This window comes from Cheilinus undulatus, linkage group 8 (genome assembly GCF_018320785.1).
Source record: "Cheilinus undulatus linkage group 8, ASM1832078v1, whole genome shotgun sequence".
In the NCBI taxonomy this organism is placed as follows: domain Eukaryota; kingdom Metazoa; phylum Chordata; class Actinopteri; order Labriformes; family Labridae; genus Cheilinus; species Cheilinus undulatus.
Window position 1 is genome coordinate 27,316,845 of NC_054872.1, and position 21,792 is coordinate 27,338,636.

At 36.2% G+C, this 21,792-nt stretch overlaps 1 protein-coding gene across 1 annotated transcript; it reads left to right on the forward strand.

Annotated features, from left to right (window-relative positions):
• The first annotated feature begins 402 nt into the window (after nucleotides 1–402).
• otoa (otoancorin) lies at nucleotides 403–20,948 on the forward strand. Its single transcript, XM_041793941.1, has 29 exons — nucleotides 403–519; nucleotides 1,312–1,391; nucleotides 1,509–1,555; nucleotides 4,438–4,459; nucleotides 4,593–4,641; nucleotides 4,739–4,871; nucleotides 4,958–5,020; nucleotides 5,109–5,290; nucleotides 5,371–5,504; nucleotides 9,078–9,190; nucleotides 9,295–9,425; nucleotides 9,675–9,792; nucleotides 9,904–10,116; nucleotides 10,200–10,373; nucleotides 11,127–11,264; nucleotides 11,385–11,434; nucleotides 13,664–13,784; nucleotides 13,883–13,980; nucleotides 14,075–14,207; nucleotides 14,313–14,506; nucleotides 14,587–14,677; nucleotides 16,592–16,691; nucleotides 16,849–17,051; nucleotides 17,290–17,439; nucleotides 17,515–17,660; nucleotides 17,863–17,993; nucleotides 18,145–18,242; nucleotides 18,555–18,708; nucleotides 20,651–20,948. The coding sequence occupies exons 2-29, from the start codon at nucleotides 1,334–1,336 to the stop codon at nucleotides 20,731–20,733; spliced, it is 3,327 nt and encodes a 1,108-aa protein (XP_041649875.1). The 5' UTR covers nucleotides 403–519; nucleotides 1,312–1,333; the 3' UTR covers nucleotides 20,734–20,948.
• Nucleotides 20,949–21,792: the final 844 nt, after the last annotated feature.

Below are 21,792 nucleotides of genomic sequence, written 5' to 3' on the forward strand. Positions count from 1 at the left end.
CATGGGTGAGTCAGGTAGACATAACCAGCACCCATTCAACCACTAATGGATGTAGTTTATTATGCTATTGTGGCTTTCTTTGCAGAGCTACTGATTTTTGTTTGCTCATTTCCTCCATCGAGAGAGTAAAAGGTTTCACAGTTTGTTGATCTTTCTGTGGACGTGGCTGTGTATTTAATTGTAAAGTAAAGATTTTAATACCCATTCCATCTTCTCCTGTTGCCATGTATGATCTGAGGGATGGAAATGATGCCCTGTTGTAGAACCTTATGAAATATATAAAATACAAAAAACAATGTTTACTACATTTAAGCATCAGCTAAATCCAATATCTTCAAAGTAATCCAACCCTCTCCCTCCCTCCCACACTAACACTACGCTACACCTGTTGATTCAGGAGAGGACAGGTAACCACCCCAGCAGCTCACCTTAGATGTGAGAAAGAGGCAGAGGAACAACACGCTCATCCTCACTTTTCCTCGCTGTTTTTGTGATCTACCGACGAACAGGCTCAAATCTGTGAGTGATAAACTATTCAAACTCAAATCATGAAGTCCTTGTTTTGTTGGTGTGGTGATAGTTTTAGATAATCAACGAAGTTAAAGGTTTAACAATTTAGAATATTTACAACCACTCTATTGTGTTACTATTTCTGCTACTGTATAACAAAAGAAGTTCCTGTAACATGTTAAAGAGGCTTTTTGTATGGATTCAGATGTGGTGTGCTTTGAGATTCTGGTTTGATCTTAGATGTGCCTTGGGCAAAAAAAGGTTGAAAACCACAGACCTATGAAAAAACCTTTTAGAAATCAAATTTGCCTGACTTTACAAGTGACTAAAAGATTTTGAAAAAAAAAATCATTACAGAAGTAATGTTAACTCTTATTGTGTATCATGTATTTATGCATATTCAAACAAGAAGTCAAATTATTAAATGGAAGTAGTTAAATAAATAAAGGCAAATCCTAAACGCAAATACTGAAGAAAGAAGCCCTGAGGAAATCAAATGTGATCTGAGGAGAAGACATCATGTTCCTCAAAGTACATCATGCACATTTACCGAGCCTGTTTTTCACAGCATGTTATTCCCAAAGTCTATCAGGCCTCCCAAAGGAGGAATTATAAAAGCGGTAACTATAGTGAAGTGTGATCCTCACAGGAGAAAGTTTGTCAGACAGCGTAGAGGTTGGCTCTATCATGACTTAGTGCTACAAAGCCTACAGCTTTTTACAGCAGGGTAAATAAAAACAAATAATTCTTTATTATGTGATGATATTTATGTACTTTCTGATGTACTATTATGTCCGACAGAGTGGCAGGTTTGCTTTTCAACATGGCTCCAAAAGGAGGAGCCATTCTCTTCGTGCTCATTGTGTCTTGTGCAGCTTTGGGTAAGAATTAATGTCATCACAAACATTATCTCCTTTTATCAAAATGCATGTGTTTGTCCATGTGGACAGAAATGTTTTCTTGTGATAATTAGTTTTTTCTTTCTGCTCTGAAACCAGATGGGATGGCTGACAATAAACCTGTCTTCAAAGAGGTCAAAAAACTGGTATGACACTTTTTTGTCACTTCCTTCCCTCCCTAAGCTTAATGTTTTACAGGCCAATGTCTTAGCAAGGCTCGAAATTACTGTAATTGAAAAGCTCCAATCAAAGTGTAAAAATATCTCGGCAAAGACTGAGAGAAATGAGGGGCACCTGAACAAAATTGTGTTTTGCAAAGGGTCTAAAAACTTGTGTAAATGTAATATTTCAGTTGTTTTTTTTTTGTTTGTTTTGTTTTTTTAAACAACTTTGCAAGAAGTTAAAATTCAGTTTCAACTTTGTCATGATAGGGTACTGAGTGTAGATTATGAAAATAAAAAAGATTTTTAGACTAGCATCAGGCTGCAACATAAGAAAAGTGAAAAAAGTGTATCCATGTATCTCTATTCCTTTGTTCTGCACTATCACATCCAGGGGTAGTGTATCCTTATTCTTGCTGGAAAGAAGGCTTAGCGTGAAGTGCAAGGGCTACATGGTCCTTCAGACTGAGGTTTTTCAGAGGCTCACTCCAAACTGAATGTTATGGGAAATCTCTCAGAATGCTTTGCAAATCTGCAGCAAGATTTGACATGTACCACAACTATCCACTGTCTTATTTAATTTTCAGTACATCGTTGTCCTTTTGATTTTAACTGGCCCTTCAATAATGATCAAAGTAGACATGTCCTGTATTGTTGTTGCGTCGATGCCAGTACCAACATATCAGGAACTCAAAGGGTTGTCCCATTTTGTAGGGGAAAAAATTCCACTAGAGTGCTAAAAATGCGGTTAGGAGTAAAAGTTAGAAATGGGACTGAACCAGAGCTTCCCCATTCCATCGAAAATTTGCACTTGCTCTGCATTTGAATCAAAATATGCACCTTTAATTAAAAATATTCCTTGCTTTTCCCAAAAAGGAAAAATCACATTATGCTTTTCATCCCCCTTAGGTATCAAAAATAGCTACTCAGTTCAGTACTTTGAGTAAACTTTGTATTTTTTACTCTTTAGATTTATAGTGCAGTAATTTTATTTCTACTTACTGTAAGTAATCTTTAATCATGCTAACTGTACTTTTACTTTAGTGAAATATTCTTATATTCTTTACACCCTTGTGTGTTTGAGGTTGTAATCACAGATGGAACTTAAATGTTCGTCTGTAGGAGTATTTGCATTGGAAATCACATCCTGTCTCTCTGTAGAGGATGATGATGACGATAAATTGTCTGAAACTAATGAAAAAAATATTTGATTCAATATGTGACTATACACCATAGAGTTTCTCATCTGAAGGCAGGCCTGCCCACAGAGTTGGCTGTGCCACTGAAACCCCCAGAGAATGGGCCCTCACCAGTTGCGATTTTTTTAACATGTCAATACTTGTGTGCTGAATTGGTGCTAGCATTCGTCTGGGGCTAATAGCTACTTCTTTCTGAAGCTGAAAAGTGTGTCATGCTACTATTGTGTTCTGATACTTTTTAACCTCTTGTAAACACTTTTTTGCCACTTTTCAATCCAATTTTGTCACCTCTTCTATCCATTTTGCCAATTTTTAACCCTTCCCATCACCTTTTCTGTCAGGTTTTGTTACTTTTAGCACATATTGTTCCATTTAGACACATTTTGTTACTTTAAACCCAGCCTTTTCACTTTTTCCCATTTATTTTTGCATCCGTTAACCAATTTTTGCCACTTTCTACCCATAGTTGACAGTGCTTCCCTTTTTTTGCTTCTGTTAACTCATTTTTGCTGCTTTTAAATTTCTATTGCCATCTCCTATTGCAACCCAATTTAATTATGATCTGGGAAAAGAGGTTTATGTTTTAAAGAAGGCTATATATAACACAACATAAATAAATGGTTAAAAATGTTGCTTTGATAAGGTTGTTATTCAGGTTGAAAATAAAATGGTCATCACAGCTTAACTTTACATGGGACATGATTTTGCTCACCTCCATGGGCCTCAGATAGCTCTCTCCTTTATAACCATTGATGCACGGCCTTGTCTGAAGGTATTTTATACCTTTTTTTGTTTGAGTGTGTTCAAACCTAACAATTCTGATAGTTTGGTTTTTACCTAGAACTGTTTAAGGTAAACATTTAGAAGTTTTTAAATCTTGAAACTGCCTTTCATGTAGGCAACTTGCTAAAGCCCCGAGATAGTGTGACTATTTCTTTTGTGTTTCTAATAATACCTAAAACTGTTGCTGCCAGGTTTATTTATTCATCTTTTATTCATTTAGAACTAGGACAGTACACATAAAGGAACATTAACATGTGAATATGTAATTGAAATGCATAAGGTGTTAAGGTGGTAGAAGGTGAAGTGCTGCTGTAATTGCTCTATTGCTCAAAATTTGCCTGTACCATTGCACAAAGTGAGCATACATAAATTAGTTTATTTATGCAACATTGAACCTAAGTTGCATGCATAGATTTATGTACGCACGTACGCACTATTGTGGTGAGACAGTCACAGAGCTAATTTGTTTTGAGCCACACCCTCACATAATCCTTGAAAGACACAAAGCTGGAGCAGTGTTTGGCTGTGGAAGGCTGCTCCACTGTGTGCTGCATGATGCAGAAACAGTCTGTTTTATATATTCCACTGCAATGGTTCACAGGAGGTGGACATTTTGTCTTAAAATTATGTGAAGACTTTTTTTATAGAGGAAAACTTCTTGGATATGTGAAGATAAGATGTATTACTTTTACCACAGGGGGCGCCAAAATCAATACTACATTGAAAAAAATCACAGAGAAGCAATTATTGCTGTTAGACCACATTAAATCTTGTTGTTCCCATCAGTGTAAAATAAGATGAATCCTTCTTTCCTAGGCAGTAATTTTGAGTATTATTAATTTCTCCATGATTTTGTTTCCATTATCTGTCTCTTATCCTCATCAGATGAAGTTATGCCAGAAAAAAGGTAAGACTGATCTTATTCTAAAACCCAAACCTAGTGCCTCTCTAAGATTGGGTGTTGGTTTACATAAAAAACAGACCAGTCCTAATGTGTTTAAAACCATACAAGAATAATTATAAACTCTCTTGTGTAACAGAATACCCGCTGCCTTCAATGATGCTGCTGAAAACTGTCTTCAACAACAGGTAGTTTTCATGTGAACCACTAGTGTGTGTCTGATCATATTGTATGAACATAAGGACATGTGTTGCAAAATTAAGTGTTCATTTTCTTCTCTTCCAGTGACATGCCTATTAAAGACAGAAACATGGACCAATCCGAAAACTTCCTGTCTACTTTCATGAGTGTCCTGAATTCAATGCTTCCTGTCAAAGACTCTACGGACCGAGTTCCTCCAGACGACATAGAAAAAATGGTGAGAATAAGACCAAGATGAGCCAATGAAACAATGCATGTGCTAATTTGGTAATTAGCTATCTTTGCCTCTCTTTTCCTTTTTAGACAGAGATGATGTTGAACTGCACCCGTCTTTCGAAAATGATCAGGATGATGAAGAACTCCTCTGTCAGTACTCTGTGAAAGCTTCAAGATCTTAGGAGAAGAAAACAAGTCTGTTCTCTTCCTGTTCTTGACATTTCTCTTTTTCCCTTAGGACCCATCCATGTGTTACATAAAAAAATTCATGGCTTCTCTGTCCTACGCAACTCTGACCCAGGAGTGTGTGAACTCTGATGACTATGACACACTTTTGTGGGCTGCAAAACCTAATGTGATTGGCTCCTCCTCTTCAAAGTTGTTCCTCCCTGCAAGAGCAGAGAGCCGCTTTGAGAAGTGGTGAGGCTTCTTTTGTGCAATTACTCTCAAATATCACTCAGAACTACTCTTGATAATGTTAAATGGGTTTTTGGCTGCAGGATGGAAATGCTGCAGTCACTGCACGATCTAATGTCAGAAAAACAAAGAAAACAGGTGTGGAAATGGGCAAAGGAACAGATCATCAAGAAAAACTTTAACTGTACAACAAAGCCGCCAGCTGACTCCAAAACAAGTAAGGAAATATTGAAACATTTCAATTTAGACAACACTTTGTGCAATCAAACCTGGTTGTCTATATCTCTCTAGGGAGGAATAGTCAGTTTGGAAGTTGAGTTTATGGATGAGTGATTCTGGGCCAATGATCATGATTTCTGATGTATTATAATTAAGTGAGAGGAACTCGTCATTCATCCAGGTGTTTATGGCAGTGAGGCAGTTTGTTTCTATGGAGCATGACTGGTGACGGAGGTGGTGTAGATGTAGAAATGAATGTCATCTGCATAACAGTGAAAATGGAGACCATGGAGTGGATAATATGACCAAGAGGGAATTAATATAAAATGAATAGATGGGGACCAGGCACCAAACCTTGGGGGACACCTTGTGTCAGTGGAGCTAGTTATTGATGTGGCTGAACTGTTGTCTGTCTGTGAGATATGATTGATCCAAGAGAAATCAGTGCTGGTGATACTTCGGGAATGTTGCAGATGGAAGAGCAGGATGGTGGGATTAGTAGTGTCAAAGTTGGCTGTGAGGTCAAGGAGGATGAGAATGTTAAGATGGCTGGAGTCTGAGAAGAGGAGGAGGTCGTTGGTGACTGCGAGGAGGGCTGTGTCTTTATTGAGTTGGGGACAGGAATGGTTTGAAGAGGCTGTTATGAGAGAGGTGAGATTTGATTTAAGAGGCGATAACACGTTCCAGAATTTTAGACACAAAGTCTGGAGATGGCCGGAAGTTGCCTAAACTTTCTCAAACCGTTTTTGAAGTTTTTTGTTTAAGAATTTATAAGCAGGTGAGAGAAAGAAAAAACACGTGATGGGAAAAATGACATTAAGAAAGAAAGAAGCAGTCACAATCACACCTAGGAACAATTTAGAATCAAACTTCATATTAAAAATGATATTATTATTTATTATTATTTACCATGATTTTACCAGTGCCAGGCGGTAACTGACAGCTGAAGTGGAAAGCATAATGTTATGTGACAAAAATGAAAGCGTATCATAAAGCAACAACATCTGTGGTCCATATACAGTTATGTTCAAAATAATAGAAGTGTGTTTAGAAAATGAGTAAAGCTTAAAATCCTTAAAGTAACTTTTATTTCCATACATGAAAATGCATGGGGAATCCTGCATCCTCTATTCTAAATCAAAACATGAAGAAAAAATTACCAAATTGTTATTTCTTAACAGAAATTATAAAATATCAGTGTCTGCATTTTTCTTTACAATCTGAAGCATTTACGGTATGAACTGAAAAATGCTTGAAGATTTAGCTTTCCTGTGAATCACTGAACTTAAATTTAGTTGTTTGAACTGCTTCACATCTGTGTTGCATGAAGTCAACCAACTTCTGGTACCTGTGAACAGTATTCCATCCCAGGACGATTGGACGACATTCCACAATTCCTCTACATTTCTTGGTTTTGCTTCAGAAACAGCATTTTTTTATGTCACCCCACAAGTTTTATATTGGATTCAGGTCCGAGGATTGAGCAGGCCATGCCATAATGTTAATCGCAACCTGACCTCTTCAAGTATTTTGATGTGTTCCAACTGATCCATGATACTCGGTGTTCAATAAATAGGCCTGACACCGTAATATGAGAAACATCCCCATGTCGTGATGCTTCAGTGTCTTCACAGATTGAATTCAGTGTTTGACTGTCTAGACTCAAAAAGAACAATTTTTTCCATCAGTCTGGCCAATAGTTTGGGGTCTTCTAATTGTTAGAGTACTCAAAAGAAACTTTAGACCTTGTGTGATTATCCTGTCCAATCAACTTTTTAATCAAAATACGCTGTTCTTTGTAACAATGTCCGGAATGACCCAGAGAGAAATGTACTATAACCAGCATTTACAACATTTGCTGCCTTTGTCCTTAAATAATGGTCACCTGTTTGACACCTGTTTTTGTCCCAGAGTGAATGACCTTACAAATGAATGATTCAGTTACACTGAATCAGCAGCATGCATGTCATGACCGTTGGGTCTGTTGGTTTTCTATTACTCTTATTTTCAACACAACTGTATGAGGTCAACATAGAGGTCCAAAATACTGCAGCTCTTCAAGTGTCCACTTGAAGCTGGCTGCAGAGGCACCACAAATCCCATGTCAAAAGCAGAATTTACAGAAGAAATCAACATGTTTACTGCCTGGTTCAAAAAAAGTCAGAATAACCTTGTTTTTTATGAGCAAACACTGCATGAGGAGTGTTTTTTTCTCTTAATAACTAGTCCGTCTTAAGATGGATACAAGGCTGATATGAGTACAAGCCCATGTGAGGTGGGTGAAGACATGCCTCAGCTCCAACTCTTTACCTGTTACCAGGTTGACCAACATGTTAGTTATAGACAGTGTTTTTGATAAAGAGACAGCAACAGATTGGCTCCAAAAGACAGCTTGAGAAACTACATGGGTGATGTTACTTAGACTTATATCAACAGCTTTCAGTCTCTGGTTATAGTCTGAGACTGAAGGCTGCTGAAAAAAGATGCTGAAAAAAAGTTAAACTGGCATGTCAGATGGATTTGTTTCACCCTACCATCTAGTAAACCACTCATACACAGCGTTTAGGAAAGGGCAGAGCCTTTGGAAAAAAAAACAAACAAACTCTGAGGGTGATTGGATGAACGTTCTGTCTATCACATCTTTACGGGCCAATAAGAGCAACAAAACATGTGACGTAGCCACTACTGAGCTGCATGGAGAACTGTATAACATGACTGTAGACATGTCAGTACAGGACTTTTGTCATTTTTGAAAAGAAAACAACTCAGTTCTGTTCTCTGTTCTTCTTTTAATGAAGAAATGTTGTCAAGTTCTAATAAAACTGGCGCTTTAGCAGGAATGTCTTCCGACATAATTACACTGGCCTCTTGTTGCTGCTTGCTAACACAACTCCACCACACCCGAAAGTACTGCCCCTCGTCGCTGATTGGTCCTGTCACTTTCTAACCGGGCCCAAAAAGTTCAGACGGGGGCTTTACAAGATGGATTTGCCAGTGAGAAACACAGAAACGGGCGTATCCATCTGCTTTGCAAAGTTAAAAAAATATATCATTTCTAAACTTAAGAAGCATTCTATTCTCTTACTTACTTTATTGATGTTACCTAAACAATCTATTTCACTGGTGCAAAATCAATCATCTAAGTTAGAATTACTGCAGTTAGGATGCTGAATCTTTCTGTCCCTTAATTGCAATTTCCATAATGATTTAGCATGAAGCTAACAAACTGAAGATATCCACAGATGTCCTTCTGTGAGAAAATAAATGGGCAGTAGTAACAGGCAATAATTCAAATTTAGTTTGAAGAGAAGTGAGTATGACTAGCAAAGGAAGTTTCCTGATATGCAAATGTTTACATTTGTGTTTGTTTGTTAAAATAAATGGGACTACATTCAGGTCAGATCAATGACAACACTAAGCAGGTAGGCAGGTGAAAGTTTTCGGCTCATCTCAATACACTAAAACTGTGTCTACTTAAGTACCTGAAAACATGTTTTATTTCCTGCTTCTTTGCTGATTCTTCTTCTCTGTTCAGTTTGTATGAGATTAGTAACAGTCATTTATTCTGCAGCACACATGAAGTCCTGCAAACCTTCAGTGAAATGGCTGAATAAAGTGGCATTGATGGCACTGGGACGTTTCCTCTCTTTTTTACCAGTAAAAGATGTTGACTCTTTGGTCAAGGTAAGAGGAAAAAGAAGGATGAAAACCCAAAGAATTTATAATGAGCAGTTAGAATGACTGAATATATGATTCTGCTGATTTATTTCATTCACTCTCTCTTTTAGCCATGTGATCTTTTCTCTGAAACGTCTGAGGCTGCCTTTGATTTGATGCTGAAGCCCGCTGTGGCTAAAAAGCTTCTGGAAAAATTCAAAGAGTGCTTCAGAGGAGAGAATTTTACAAAGAATGTGGAAAAGTGTGTATTCCTGCATAAATGTGTGTATATCAGTTTATGAAAATACTATATAAAGAAACTGCTGGTGAAGCAACTATTTTAAGGGCTAATTTTTTTTTAATTGCTGCCATGACAAAAGGGGCAGTTAAGCTCTTATGTTGTTTTTGTTTTTTCAACACAGTATAAATTACAAAAATCTTGGTGGTTGGGAGAACTAATTTATTTAAACTGTTGGAATAATCAAACTATTGACTTCTTTTTACTCCTCAGACTTGGCAAACTAGTTTGCTGGTATTTACCCTCTGAAAACTTGACTCCTGACCTCAGTAAGAAACTCCTCCGTCAGATTAAAGACTGTGACGAAGACAAGTGTCCCCAGGTCAAAAAGGTACCACTCTTTTTACACATGCATCCCCTCAGCAAAGACTGGGAATATTGATTTTTATGAATTTTAGTACCATCCTGATTACTCTTTGCCTTTCTACTTTCCTGACTTCAGCTAAAGAGGATCATTTCCAAGTTTTTGCAGTCGAACAACAATAAACCAGCACCACAGGAGCTCGGCAGTAGTCTCACCTCGTTGTCTCCTAGGCAGCTGTTTGCGTGTGATGGGGATGATATCAAAGAAGCTCTTAAAGATCTTGGACCAAATGTCTCATGGACACGAGGCCAGAAGCGCACCTTAGTCAAAAAATGCCTGGGTGATAAGAAGGTAAACATGCATTGCTGTTAAGGATAATGTCAGGCATGCTTTCTCTCCCACTCTACTAAAAGTCTCATTCTGCCTCCCCTCAGTGCAAAGAGGTGTCGGTTCAGGAGCTGGTGGGTCTGCTTTCCATCATAACAGCAGTGCCAAGTTGTGTCTTCAAGAAAATCAAAGCCAAGGAGCTCCTGGGGGACCAAGAAGCTCTGAACAGATTGTGCAAAAAGATGAGGAAGGGGCAGATGATGGCCATGATTCAGGGGATGGTATGGAGAGAGGAGTGGGTTAGCAGGGCTAAACTGATTGGTTAAGATCATTTATGAATACCATGACAACTGTCTTTTGTAGTTAAAAACTCCAGTTCCAGTTTGTGCAATGTGGGGCTGGATAATATATGTCAATAATTTTTAAAACAATATTTTTCAATCAGGATATAATGTATAAAATTAGCTATATTAGTAAAGTTTATGATGCTTTAAATAATGCTATTTGTTTCTGTGGGCTTCATCTGGCTGATGATAAGTGCAGTGTTTACAAAGACTAATGCTTTTTGAACACAAGATAAACTATTTGAAACATAATCTTTTGTTTTCAGTCCTCAAAAACTGCAAAAAAGCTCCTACATACAGTCTAAACTGCATAAATACAATGGCAACATTTGAAAAAGTGATGGGAACCAGCCAAGTTTCTGTACTTTTTGTTTCCACCATTATTAAATTAATGGAGGTTTTAATTAGTTTGAAATGCATGATATTTAAAGGTATTTAAAGTTTTGATAACCTAAATATATGGAAATGTTGTGTGCAATGTGGACAGAGGGTTAAAGTTTGTCATTTTTATACTAAATATTAGTTGTCTAGGATCTCAGTTTTTGTTAGTGTTATATTAAGCAGACTTCAATACGACTTGATTTTTACAAGAATCATATCAGAGTTTATAAGTCTGGAATTTTTTTTTACATTTAAAAATAATGTGATAAATAAAATGTATTTGTTGTTATTCTTTATGTTTCCCTGTAGCGGAATAAAAATGTTGATCCATCAGAGCTGGTCAAAAAGCTGCCAGACCCTTGTTTCCAAAGTCTTCCCCCAAAACTTCTGGGGAAAACAATCAAGTCTTTGAAACAACTGGAGGGCAAAACGTGTACTGAGAGCCAGGTAATCCCTTCATTAATGCTCATTCTTAAAGATTTACATGCACCCACTTAGCTAATCATCAAATTATTCAACAGAAGTTAAACATAAATCAGTAAAACTACTCTGCTGTTTAATCTTTAGGCTCTTACAGTGGTAAAAAATCTGTTTGCCAAGACGAGGCTCATATTCAGGTGAGTACCTGTATAAAAATAGTCAAAACTCAGTAGCCTTAAAACATCTGACCATTTAAAATGTTTTTATATTATGACTTGCAGAGAAGTTTATTCAAACAAGCAGCTTTTCTTAAGCCTTTTTAAAAATATATATTTAACCCTTTCATTCACAGTGATCACTACCAGTGACATAAGTTTGTTCTTCCTGTAGGACTTGCACTGAGGGAAGTTTGACAGAATTTTCAATCCGTTGAGTGTCTTTGCTCTGTAAATTTGGTTCTATCAGTTTTAGTTTTGAGCATGAGTGCTCAGTGAATGCAACAGAGAGAGGTATGGTGAGGCAAAGCCACAGATTAGTGCAAACATCCCTCAACTCAAGTTTAAGGACTGACGGTACTTCCTCGGCATGCCTGTACCACTATTATCTATCACTGGCCTCATATCTGATAATTTATTCATTTCTGGCGATAGAAAACAGCTGGACAACATATATCTCTCAGGGCTTCTTCTTTATTTATTCAGGGAAAAATTCCAAACCTAACTGGCCCTGTGTGAAAAAGTAATTGACCCCTGAACCTAATAACTGGTTGTGCCACCCTTAGCAGCAATAACTGAAATCAAGCGTTTGTGATAACTGGTGATGAGTCTTTTGCATTGCTGTAGAGGAATTTTGGCCCACTCTTCTTTGCAGAATTGTTTTAACTCAGCCATATTGGAGGGTTTTTAAGGCATGAACTGCCCGTTTAAGGTCACACCACAGCATCTCAATTGGATTTAAGTCCAGACTTTGACTTGGCCATTCTAAAACCTGTATTTTTAAAAAAACATATATATATATATATTTTTGAGCCCTTCAGAGGTGGACTTGTTGGTATGTTTTGGGTCATTGTCCTGCTTCGTAACCCGAGAACGCTTGAGCTTGAGGGCATGAACTGATGGTTGGATGTTCACCTTCAGGATTTTCTGGTAGACAGCGGAATTCATTGTTCCATCAATCACAGCAAGTAGTCCAGGTCCTGAAGCAGCAAAGCAGCCCCAGACCATCACACTGCCACCACCACGTTTGACTGTTGGCATGATGTTCTTTTATCAAATGCTGTGTTATTTTTCAAAAAAGTTCAACTTTTGTCTCGTCAGTCCACAGAATATTTCTTCAAAAGTCTTAGGGATCATCAAGCAATTACTTTTTCACATAGGGCCAGAAAGGTTTGGATTTTTTTCCCTTAATAAAGAAAATAATCACTTAGAAACTGCATTTTTTATTTACTTGGGTTTTCTTTGAGAGATATTAAAATTGGTTTGATGATTTGAAACATGTAAGTGTGATAGATATATAAAAAATCAGGAATCAGAATTGGGGCAAAAACTTTCTATGGCACTGCATGCTTTTAAAAATGTTTCTTTTGTCCTGTCTCTTTGTAAAATCATGTTTTTTGATCTATGATCCAAACTGCAACATTTTTACAAAATACATTTGAGTGGTTGAAAAAGCTATTGAATTCTTAAAATCTGGGTCGTAATTTCCAGTCTGCATTACCAGGATCTCCTGAAACTTTTTCTAAATTATAAAAATTAAAACCAGGGATGCATAATATTATTGGCTTGATATTGATGTCTGTAGATATTAGCTTAAAAAGGCAAATATCGGTTTTGGCAGATACCAAATTCTGCCCATATTTACATTTTGGCTGTGAGTATCAGCACGTATCAACTGTAAGTTTTGGATATACATTATGCATGGAGGTGTAGGCTGGACCAACAGACCTATGTTATTTGAGGTCTTTTTCTTTATTTATCCTCATTCAAGTGTGTTTTAGGGACTAAAGTCTGTTTCTTTGTTCATCCTCAAACCTTTAAGTGTGAGAAAAACTGAAGTTTTAGGTCAGAAAATCAGATTAAAATATTGTTGCTATAACGGCTAAAAGGAATCTGTAAACGTCGGCATATTGGCAAAAATCCAGTATTGTGCATCCTTAGTAAAGTATTTTTGGAATAGCTAAAAAAAACACATTTTAAAAATGTCTTCCCTGTTAATGAGTTAATGCCCGTAGGGGTCAAAATACCAAAGAGCTTCATTCTGAGATGTATAAATCTTAAAAACTTTACCATTACAGAAAAAAGGAGGTCCCCCAAACTCACACACTTCCTAAATGTTTAAACCTTGCTGTGTTTTGGTTGGTCTGTTCTGTTCGCTCATGCCTGTTATTGCTTCACATGCTTACATTCAAACTTTTCATACTGAGACAGGAATCTGCGCCCAGTCATTAAAGGAATAACCTGTGAGATAATTGAGAAGTGTCCAGACAGTGATGTGATGACAATGGTGAACGAGATGGCAGAGACTCCAGATATGCTGTCCAAAGTGCAGGTTTGTTTTTACTTTTCCACACCATATAACATGTATGCCCAGATCTTAATACAGATTTAAAGAGTACTCTTTTTGATTGAAAAAATGTCCATTTTAAGATAAGATGTACTGCCAGAAGACTTTTTAAATTCTTGAAGGAAAGGAAAGAAAAATATGACATTGATGAGATTCCCCAAGTGTTTCTTCTTCTCCTGCCGTAAGCAGCGATTCCTTTTTCATCTTTACTGAGAAAACTCTATTGTAAAATGTGTCCCCTCTCACTCACTCTCTCTCTCATTGATCCACCCCAGGCCTGAGATAGTGAAGAATCTCCCTGACTCTTCATGCCCTGCCCTCCTTGAGAAGTTACAGGAGGCTGGCCTGACCTCAGAGCTGCTCCCTACCCGGTCCCTCCCTTTCTATGAAAGAACTCTGCTTTGCATCGTAAGTGCACACACACACATATGCTTTATCTCCTGCTCCAAATATATTACAATCACAAAGTGCACAGATACAGTATGTCTGAGATCTTTACTATGCATTTTTCAGGGGAAAAACTTAACTGACCTAACTACAGAGGATGTCCTCCAGTTTGGACCACTCTTGTGTGAGCTGTCTCCTTCCCAGCTGAGTCTCTTAGCTTCTGATGTCCGCAACTCCGTCCTGGAGGAAATGGCCTCCTGTCAGCAAATACCTCGACACTACACGGCAGGACTAATTAATCTGATCACCCAGAATTATGGGTATGACAGCCCCCTCACTGACACCAAGGCTACTAGAGACACAGAAAACAAGTGCTTCATGCAGTTTTATCGTTCTGCAGGGAGCCACCTGATTGGTCATCTGAGACCCTGGTTATGCTGGGTCCTCTCCCACTTCTGGACAACAAAACAATCTCTGCTATGCGATGTGAGGTGTGGATCTTTTATTATCGGAAATTTGCTTTTCCATATTTCATTAAAAAAAACAAATATTTGTTTATATCTTGTCAAGATAGGTGAGATTATGTATTATCACTATAACAGACCTGACTGTGTCTTCGGTCAATTCAAGGCAGCCATTGTTCAGTTACTTTTAAGAAAAAACACCTCGTCATTTCATTTTAAACATCTTAGACCAATAACTTCTCTACATTTGAGATATGATGAAATGGTGAGAATTTAAGTTGTCAAATAGACAGCTTTTGATCTCTAAAGGTATTGTTCTCATCTGTTTACAGCAGGATTCTCTGTCAACTGAACGTGTGCACACCTGTGTGTCAGAAAGACCACTTGGCTGCCCCAAAAGTGCTTGAATAAACTATACTCGCTCTAAACCTGCTGAAACTTTACAGCAAAGGTGTCGAACTAACCCTAACCCTAACCCTACCCTATCACAGCAGGGGCCAGATTCTGAATTAAGTTCTTAACAGGGTCAAAATTTAACCATAAACAGTCAACCTTATTTTCACCAGTAACAAATCATGGGGGGAAAACCTAACACTGATTATAAATGATGTTGAGATTTAAAAAAAAATCAAAATAAAAAGTTAAAAGGCTCAAAATCTGGATAAAAAAATAAACCTTTAGATCAAAAAGTCAAAACACAAAATTTTAAAAGGTAAAAATATGAGATACAAAGGTAAAATCATGAGTTGTAAAGGTCATAATTGAGATTAAATTTGAAATCATGACCTTAAGAGGTCTAAATATGAGAGAATAGTCAAAATCATGAGTTGAAAAGGTCAAAGTAATGAGATAAATTCAAAATCCTGGATTCAAGGAGATCTGGGTTCAAAAAGTTAAAATATGAAATAAAATTGTAATTTGTAAGTGTTAAATGTAAAATATGGGATTTGAAGTCAAAATCAAGAGTTGACAAGTTCAAAATGTGAGAAAAAACGTGAATTTAAAAGGTCAAAGTATGACAAAAAAAAGTCAGTAATAATTTTAAGCCATAATTGTGAGAAGCAAAATTGAAAATATGAAATGTAAACACTTCTTAATTTATTTTCTCACATTCCTGACTTTTTATCTAATTATTTTTACTATTCATTTTTCAAATATCCATGATTTAACACGAGTATTTTAAATTATCAAGGTAAAGTTCACATTTTTATACTGGAGGAAATCTGCAGACTTCATACGGGTGGGCCAATTATGATTAAAATATTTTATGATATTGCGGGCTGTGTATCTGTACCATGGGCCGGATTTCGTCCCGGGCCTCGAGTTTGACACCCCTGCTCTACAGTGTCCTCATGCATGACTACATCAGGTTGTAACTGAACTACATAATAAACAAAACAATAGAAAAATCCGATACTGTATATTAAAGGGGGCAAGTGCATTTAAATGCACTCAAGTGTTAGTAAACATGCTTCACATTCCTTAGTCCCACATAAAAAAGAAATAGAGTGAGAGAATGAAAAAGGAAACAATAATTAAACAATGCCAGACATGCATTAAAACAATTAATATACAAAACAAAACAAAATCCTTTATTTGGTGGAAAAAGAGCAAATGTATTTATTCCCACCCCCTCTCCCTAACACATATGACAATATTTTAATTTTACATTTAACTTTAAATGTAAGACATTCTTTATTTTTTGAAAGGTTGTTTAAACTTGCAACATGTTGTATTAGTTAAGCCCTTAAAAATTAGAATGAACAAAAGCATCAGCTCTTGATTTAGATTTAAAAATCATGCTTTCATTATTCCTATTTTAAATGGCAACTGCCTTCAGAATCACTTTATTCAGTCTAATCTAGAATATATTCAGTTTATGCAACACACAACAGCTCGCCTTCATCTGGGACTGTTTTATATCTTTTGTTTTCCTCATAGGACATTGATTCTCTTCGTTACTTGAAGCCAGACAGTCCAGGTCTGAAAAAAAAAATCTTCAAGTGTGCCACATCAAATGAAGCACGCAGAAAAAGAGAAGGTAAGGAGGAGAAGTCATGTGTGTTGGTTTTTTTTCTTTTTTGGTCCCTAATGCTGCACAAAAATGATGATAGTCATGCCTATAAACTTTTGTATTGTTTGATTCTCTGGGGATGAATAAAGGATTCTCTTATCTCTCTTTCTTGACCATCTGTCAGTGAAAAACAGCAGCAGCTCCACACATACTGGAGTAATTACTGAAGACATGATTAGAGATTTTGAAGGTCTAAATGTGTTTTGGAGCCCAGCAGAACTGGATGATATCAACGTGAAAACTTTCAATGACACAATGGAAACACTCGGAGATGTATCTGGCTTCAATGATGAGCAGCTTAAAGTCCTTGTTAAAAAAGCAATACAGGTACAGTGGAAGCAGTCACCCAGGTTGTGCTCAGCCGGGGTGCAGAGGAATACTTAAGGGCAGTGAGTTCATTTTTATGTTCTGCTATTTTGACATTTAAAGGCTGCTTTTTGGGTTGCACTGCTGCACTACAAAAAACAATAGATTTTTTTTTGCCAGTGGATCGTTCCCTTGGAAGAAATTGCAAAATTCTATTTCTTGATTTATTAAGATGAGAAGTACTTCTGTATTTCTGCAGACCTCTGACCCGGTGTCCCAGATGACTGAGAGTGAGATAAGGAGACTTGGATGTATAATTAAGGGCTTCTCTGATGACAAACTGCAGAAACTCCCCATCACACAGGACATACTGGAGGAAATCACCCACTGTGGCTGGAAGGATTCACAGGTAAAGTACACAAATAACCACATTTTTCCACATCTACATTGTACTGATTAATATGATCTTTATTAATGTCCATAGTTGGAGCTGCTGTGGAGGGCAGCTGTCAGACATGACAAAGACATAGCAGTACAGCAGCTAGAAGAGGCAGACTTGATCTCTCTGAACTGTTTCATCTGTGGCTTCAACTCCAGCGAGATCAAGCAGATCAACTTGGACAGATTCAGGTTTGTGCTCAGGATTGAATTGATGTCAACATCATGTTATTTAAACCAATAACCACCAAACAGCATTATTAGTAAGAAAAAGTTTGATTCTGATGTGTAGTCCTTCTTTCTGTCACCAGCTCTTTCTCAAGAGGAGGAATAATATTTATAAGAATGAGATGTTGTCTCACAGCTACATAATATGTCTGTGTGTTTATCACAGGGGGGCTGTGAGTTCAATAAATGATGTCCATTGCCCCAGGACACAGCAGATGAGAGAGCTTATCATATCTGCGTTTGGAAATCCCAGAGACTTTACCGCAGCGGAAGTGTCCAGCCTTGGAAACTTTATTGGTTTGATGTTTTTTTTGTGTATTCTGCAGCATATTAAACCTCACTTTAGTAATTCACTAAAGCTCTGTAAACTCTCTGCTGGCCGAGAGTTACTTGTAGTCTTTTTGTTGTGCATTTTGAAAATACAGACCATTTTTTCTCTCTCCTTCAGCCCAGCTGTCTGCAGATGAGTTTGCTTCTTTAAAACCACCACTCATGTCATATTTCCGACCATCCAGCATCCCGCTCATCCCACCTAAAAGCTTTGCAGTGAGCAACTTTTTCTAAACCTTTCTGTTGTTTTCATCTCATCATTACTTAATGCTTACTTAAGGACAACCATTAGTGCTCAGCTTAAATACTTTTACTTTAAGACCTTAAATAAAGAAAAAGCTGGAAAAAAAGATTAATTACTGATAAAATTAACTCTTTCTCAATCTGTTACATAAACAGTGCACATACGGATCATAAAGTGCTGAGTGTTGGCTCTCTTCAACTTCAATGAATTTGACTTCCTTTTTGCAAAAAACTAAAAGGAACTTAAACTGCATCCACTCCTCCATTTTTATTTCTCACCTGCAGAGGCTCTCTGTTGATCAGCTGAGGGCTTTAGGACCGGACAGCGCTGACATGGTCACCAGAGAACAGCAGGCTTTACTTAGTAAAGATCAGCTGTCTGCTCTCAACAGTGTCAAGGAAGGAACTGATGACCAAACATCAAAACCTCCCCAGGCGGGTAAGAGGGCAAATCTACACTCATACATTCATAAAGTCTCCTTACTGATACTATGGTATCGGTGAATACTCAGCTCTGACTGGCTGACGAGTATCCATTAACTTTTGACATGTGGACACATTTGGAATGTTTAAAAAGTTAAAATCATGATGTTAAAATTATGAGACAAGATGAGTTTTTGTCTCATAATTATGACTTTATCTCATAATTTGAAATTTTTATCTCACAATTTCATCTTTTAATCTCATGATTATGACTTTTTATTTCATAATAATTACTTTTTTCTCATAATTTCAACTTTATTTTATAATGTGGACTTTTAATCTTATAATTATGAATTTATCTCAGAATTTTGACTTTTATCTTACAATTTCATCTTTTATCTCATAATTATGACTTTTTATCTCATCATAATGACTTTTTATCGCATTATATCTTTTTTCTCATAATTTTGACTTTTTATCTTATAATTATGAGTTAATCTCATAATTATGCCTTTTTTTCTTATATAATGACTTTTTCTCACAATTTCATCTTTTTATCTCATAATTATGACTTTTTATATCATAATGGCTTTTATTGCATAATTATGACTTTTTTCTCATAATTTTGGCTTTTTATCTCTTGATTTGGACTTTTATTCCCATAATTATGACTTTTTATATCATTATTGTGACTTTTTATCTCATAATTGTGACATTTAATCTCATAAATATGTCTTTTTATCTTATATTTATGACTTTTTATTTCGTATTAACTTTTTATCTCATAGTTTCAACTTTTTATCTTATATTGACTTTATTATCTCATAATTAAGACTTTTTATCTCGTATCGACTTTTTTATCTCATATTTTTGACTTTTGATCTTATATTATGACTTTTGATCTTATATTATGACTTTATTATCTCATAATTATGACATTTTATCTCGCAATTATGACTTTAAATCTCATAATTAAGACTTTTTCCACTCATGATATAAATTTTTAACACATAATTTCGACTTTTTGTCTAATAATTATTGCCTAGGATCCTATTTTTTTTAAACTGCCTAACTTCCCCTTTTTCCTTTTTTAAGTGGCAGAAATGGTCTTCCATATGAAATAGCTCCACTCAGGTCAATACTAAATAAAAGTGGTTAAACAAAATGACAGCTTGTTTAGTCTTCAATATACAGCAATGCAATTGAGCAGGCTCATTTATTTCCTGTTGCTATGTATTGGCCAGAGTACATCAGTAATTGAAGTGTTTTAGCTGCAACTTAAAAAAATCATCTCATAAACAGGAGAGAAACATAATTCAGAAATTGAGATATCAAAAAAAAAATACTTGAAGAGTTAAATACGGGATGATAAAATTAGACTTTTGATCTCTAAACTGTCAGTCTGTCATAACCTAAATGTAATTCTCTGGGGGTTTAAAAAGGAAGTTGCAACACAGCAGCATAGCAGACAGATGATTCCTCAGGTTGGAGATTTTTTTTTTAAAGGATTTTATTTGTCAAGAGTGGGGTGTGGCTTCTGCTCATTCAACCAGCACGCCCACACATCCTGGAGCAGATATTACTGCCTCATTTTTTCATGAAAAAATAGTCTTTCATTTTCTTGTCTTTGTCACATTTTCATCTTACACTCTGCACTAAACATGCACATAAGTGCCCCCAGTGTAACTGGTTAGAAACTGAAGCCATAATGGGGTCTTAAAAAACATTGAGAGGGTATTCAAAAAGGTTTTGAAAGTATTAAATTTGATGTCATATTTTGTTTTTTATAACCTGAACTACATTGAACAGATAAGACAGTAAAACACTTGTAAATGCACTTTGTTGTATTCCACACAGTGATGTTGATACATCTCCACTAATACACAAAGATGTCTAAACATGAAGGAATCATGTTTGAAGGAAACTTTTGCATTCAGTCCTTTTGTAAATCTTTTCAGGAGCTCCATCACTGACCACCGAGGGGAGCTTGTCCTTCACCAAGCCCCTCCTGTTTCTCCTCATGGGCTTCCTGCTGCTGTGAACAGTCGGCACATCCAACTGTAAAACAAGCACACATCCTCAGCCTAGCTGTTATCATTGTAGTTTTGATAACCTGATTCATCAGCCTCACTGTTACAGAATGTCTAAGGGACTTCCTGTGTAAACCAAATATTGGCCTAATAACTTTATTATAAAATATATCCACAACATAATCTAATAATGCAGGGAATCTTTAATCTTTTATCCAGTTTTATATAATTTTTCTCTTTATTAATTAGAAAGTATATTTTCATAGAATGAAGAATATTTAACGTATCATCTTCTTACATCTCTCTTTAGATTTCATTTGAATATTTAATGCTTTACTGAAAAAATGAAAATCTGAATAAGGAATTTTAGAAATAATTACTTATGTACTAATAAAGAACAATACTATTTAACAAGAAAAAAAATCCAGTTTTATTTCTTCTTTTGTACAAACATTTGGTTAGAAAGTCTCGATTTAAAGCAAACACATAACTGAGAGTCAAAGCAAAAGCGATAAACTGAACTGTGTGTAAAAGCAGTGGATCGTCTCCTGAGTAGTAAACACAAGCAAAAACAACTGATGGCTGCTGCACTCTAAAAACAACACAAGTCTGTGATGAATGCACAAATAAAGATAGTCATATGTGATCAGAGATATTTCAGCCAACTAGCAGCTTTCAGGAGTTAAAAACAATTTAAGTTTTAAAAAATTCATCTCCAATTTCACATGCTTTTGTTGAAAGGGGCCGAGCTAGAACATTATTTATCCAGGAAGGCAGATATGCAAAAGAATGTTTAGGTTTTTTTTCTTTTTTACACAATAAGATTGAGGTTAGCATAATAAAACAAAGATCACAAGCATATTCATGTTGTTTACAGTAATCTCACTGAACAAAGTTTACATATCAGAAAGTGAAAAACATTTTATCCCCACCTCTTGCACACAAGAAAATAAATCTGTAAATACAGTACATTCAACTTTTAAAAGATATCAAATGTTCAGCTTTGTTTCACCATGTTCACTATAAAATATATAAACCACAGATAGTTGCTTTCCATTTTTAAATGCCTA

Coding starts and splice junctions, on each gene's coding strand:
- otoa (XM_041793941.1), top strand. CDS start 1,334: ATGGCTCCAAAAGGAGGAGCCATTCTCTTCGTGCTCATTGTGTCTTGT. Junction 5,505..9,077: donor GCCAGCTGACTCCAAAACAA/GTAAGGAAATAT, acceptor TTTATTCTGCAG/CACACATGAAGTCCTGCAAA. Junction 10,117..10,199: donor AATGCCTGGGTGATAAGAAG/GTAAACATGCAT, acceptor GCCTCCCCTCAG/TGCAAAGAGGTGTCGGTTCA.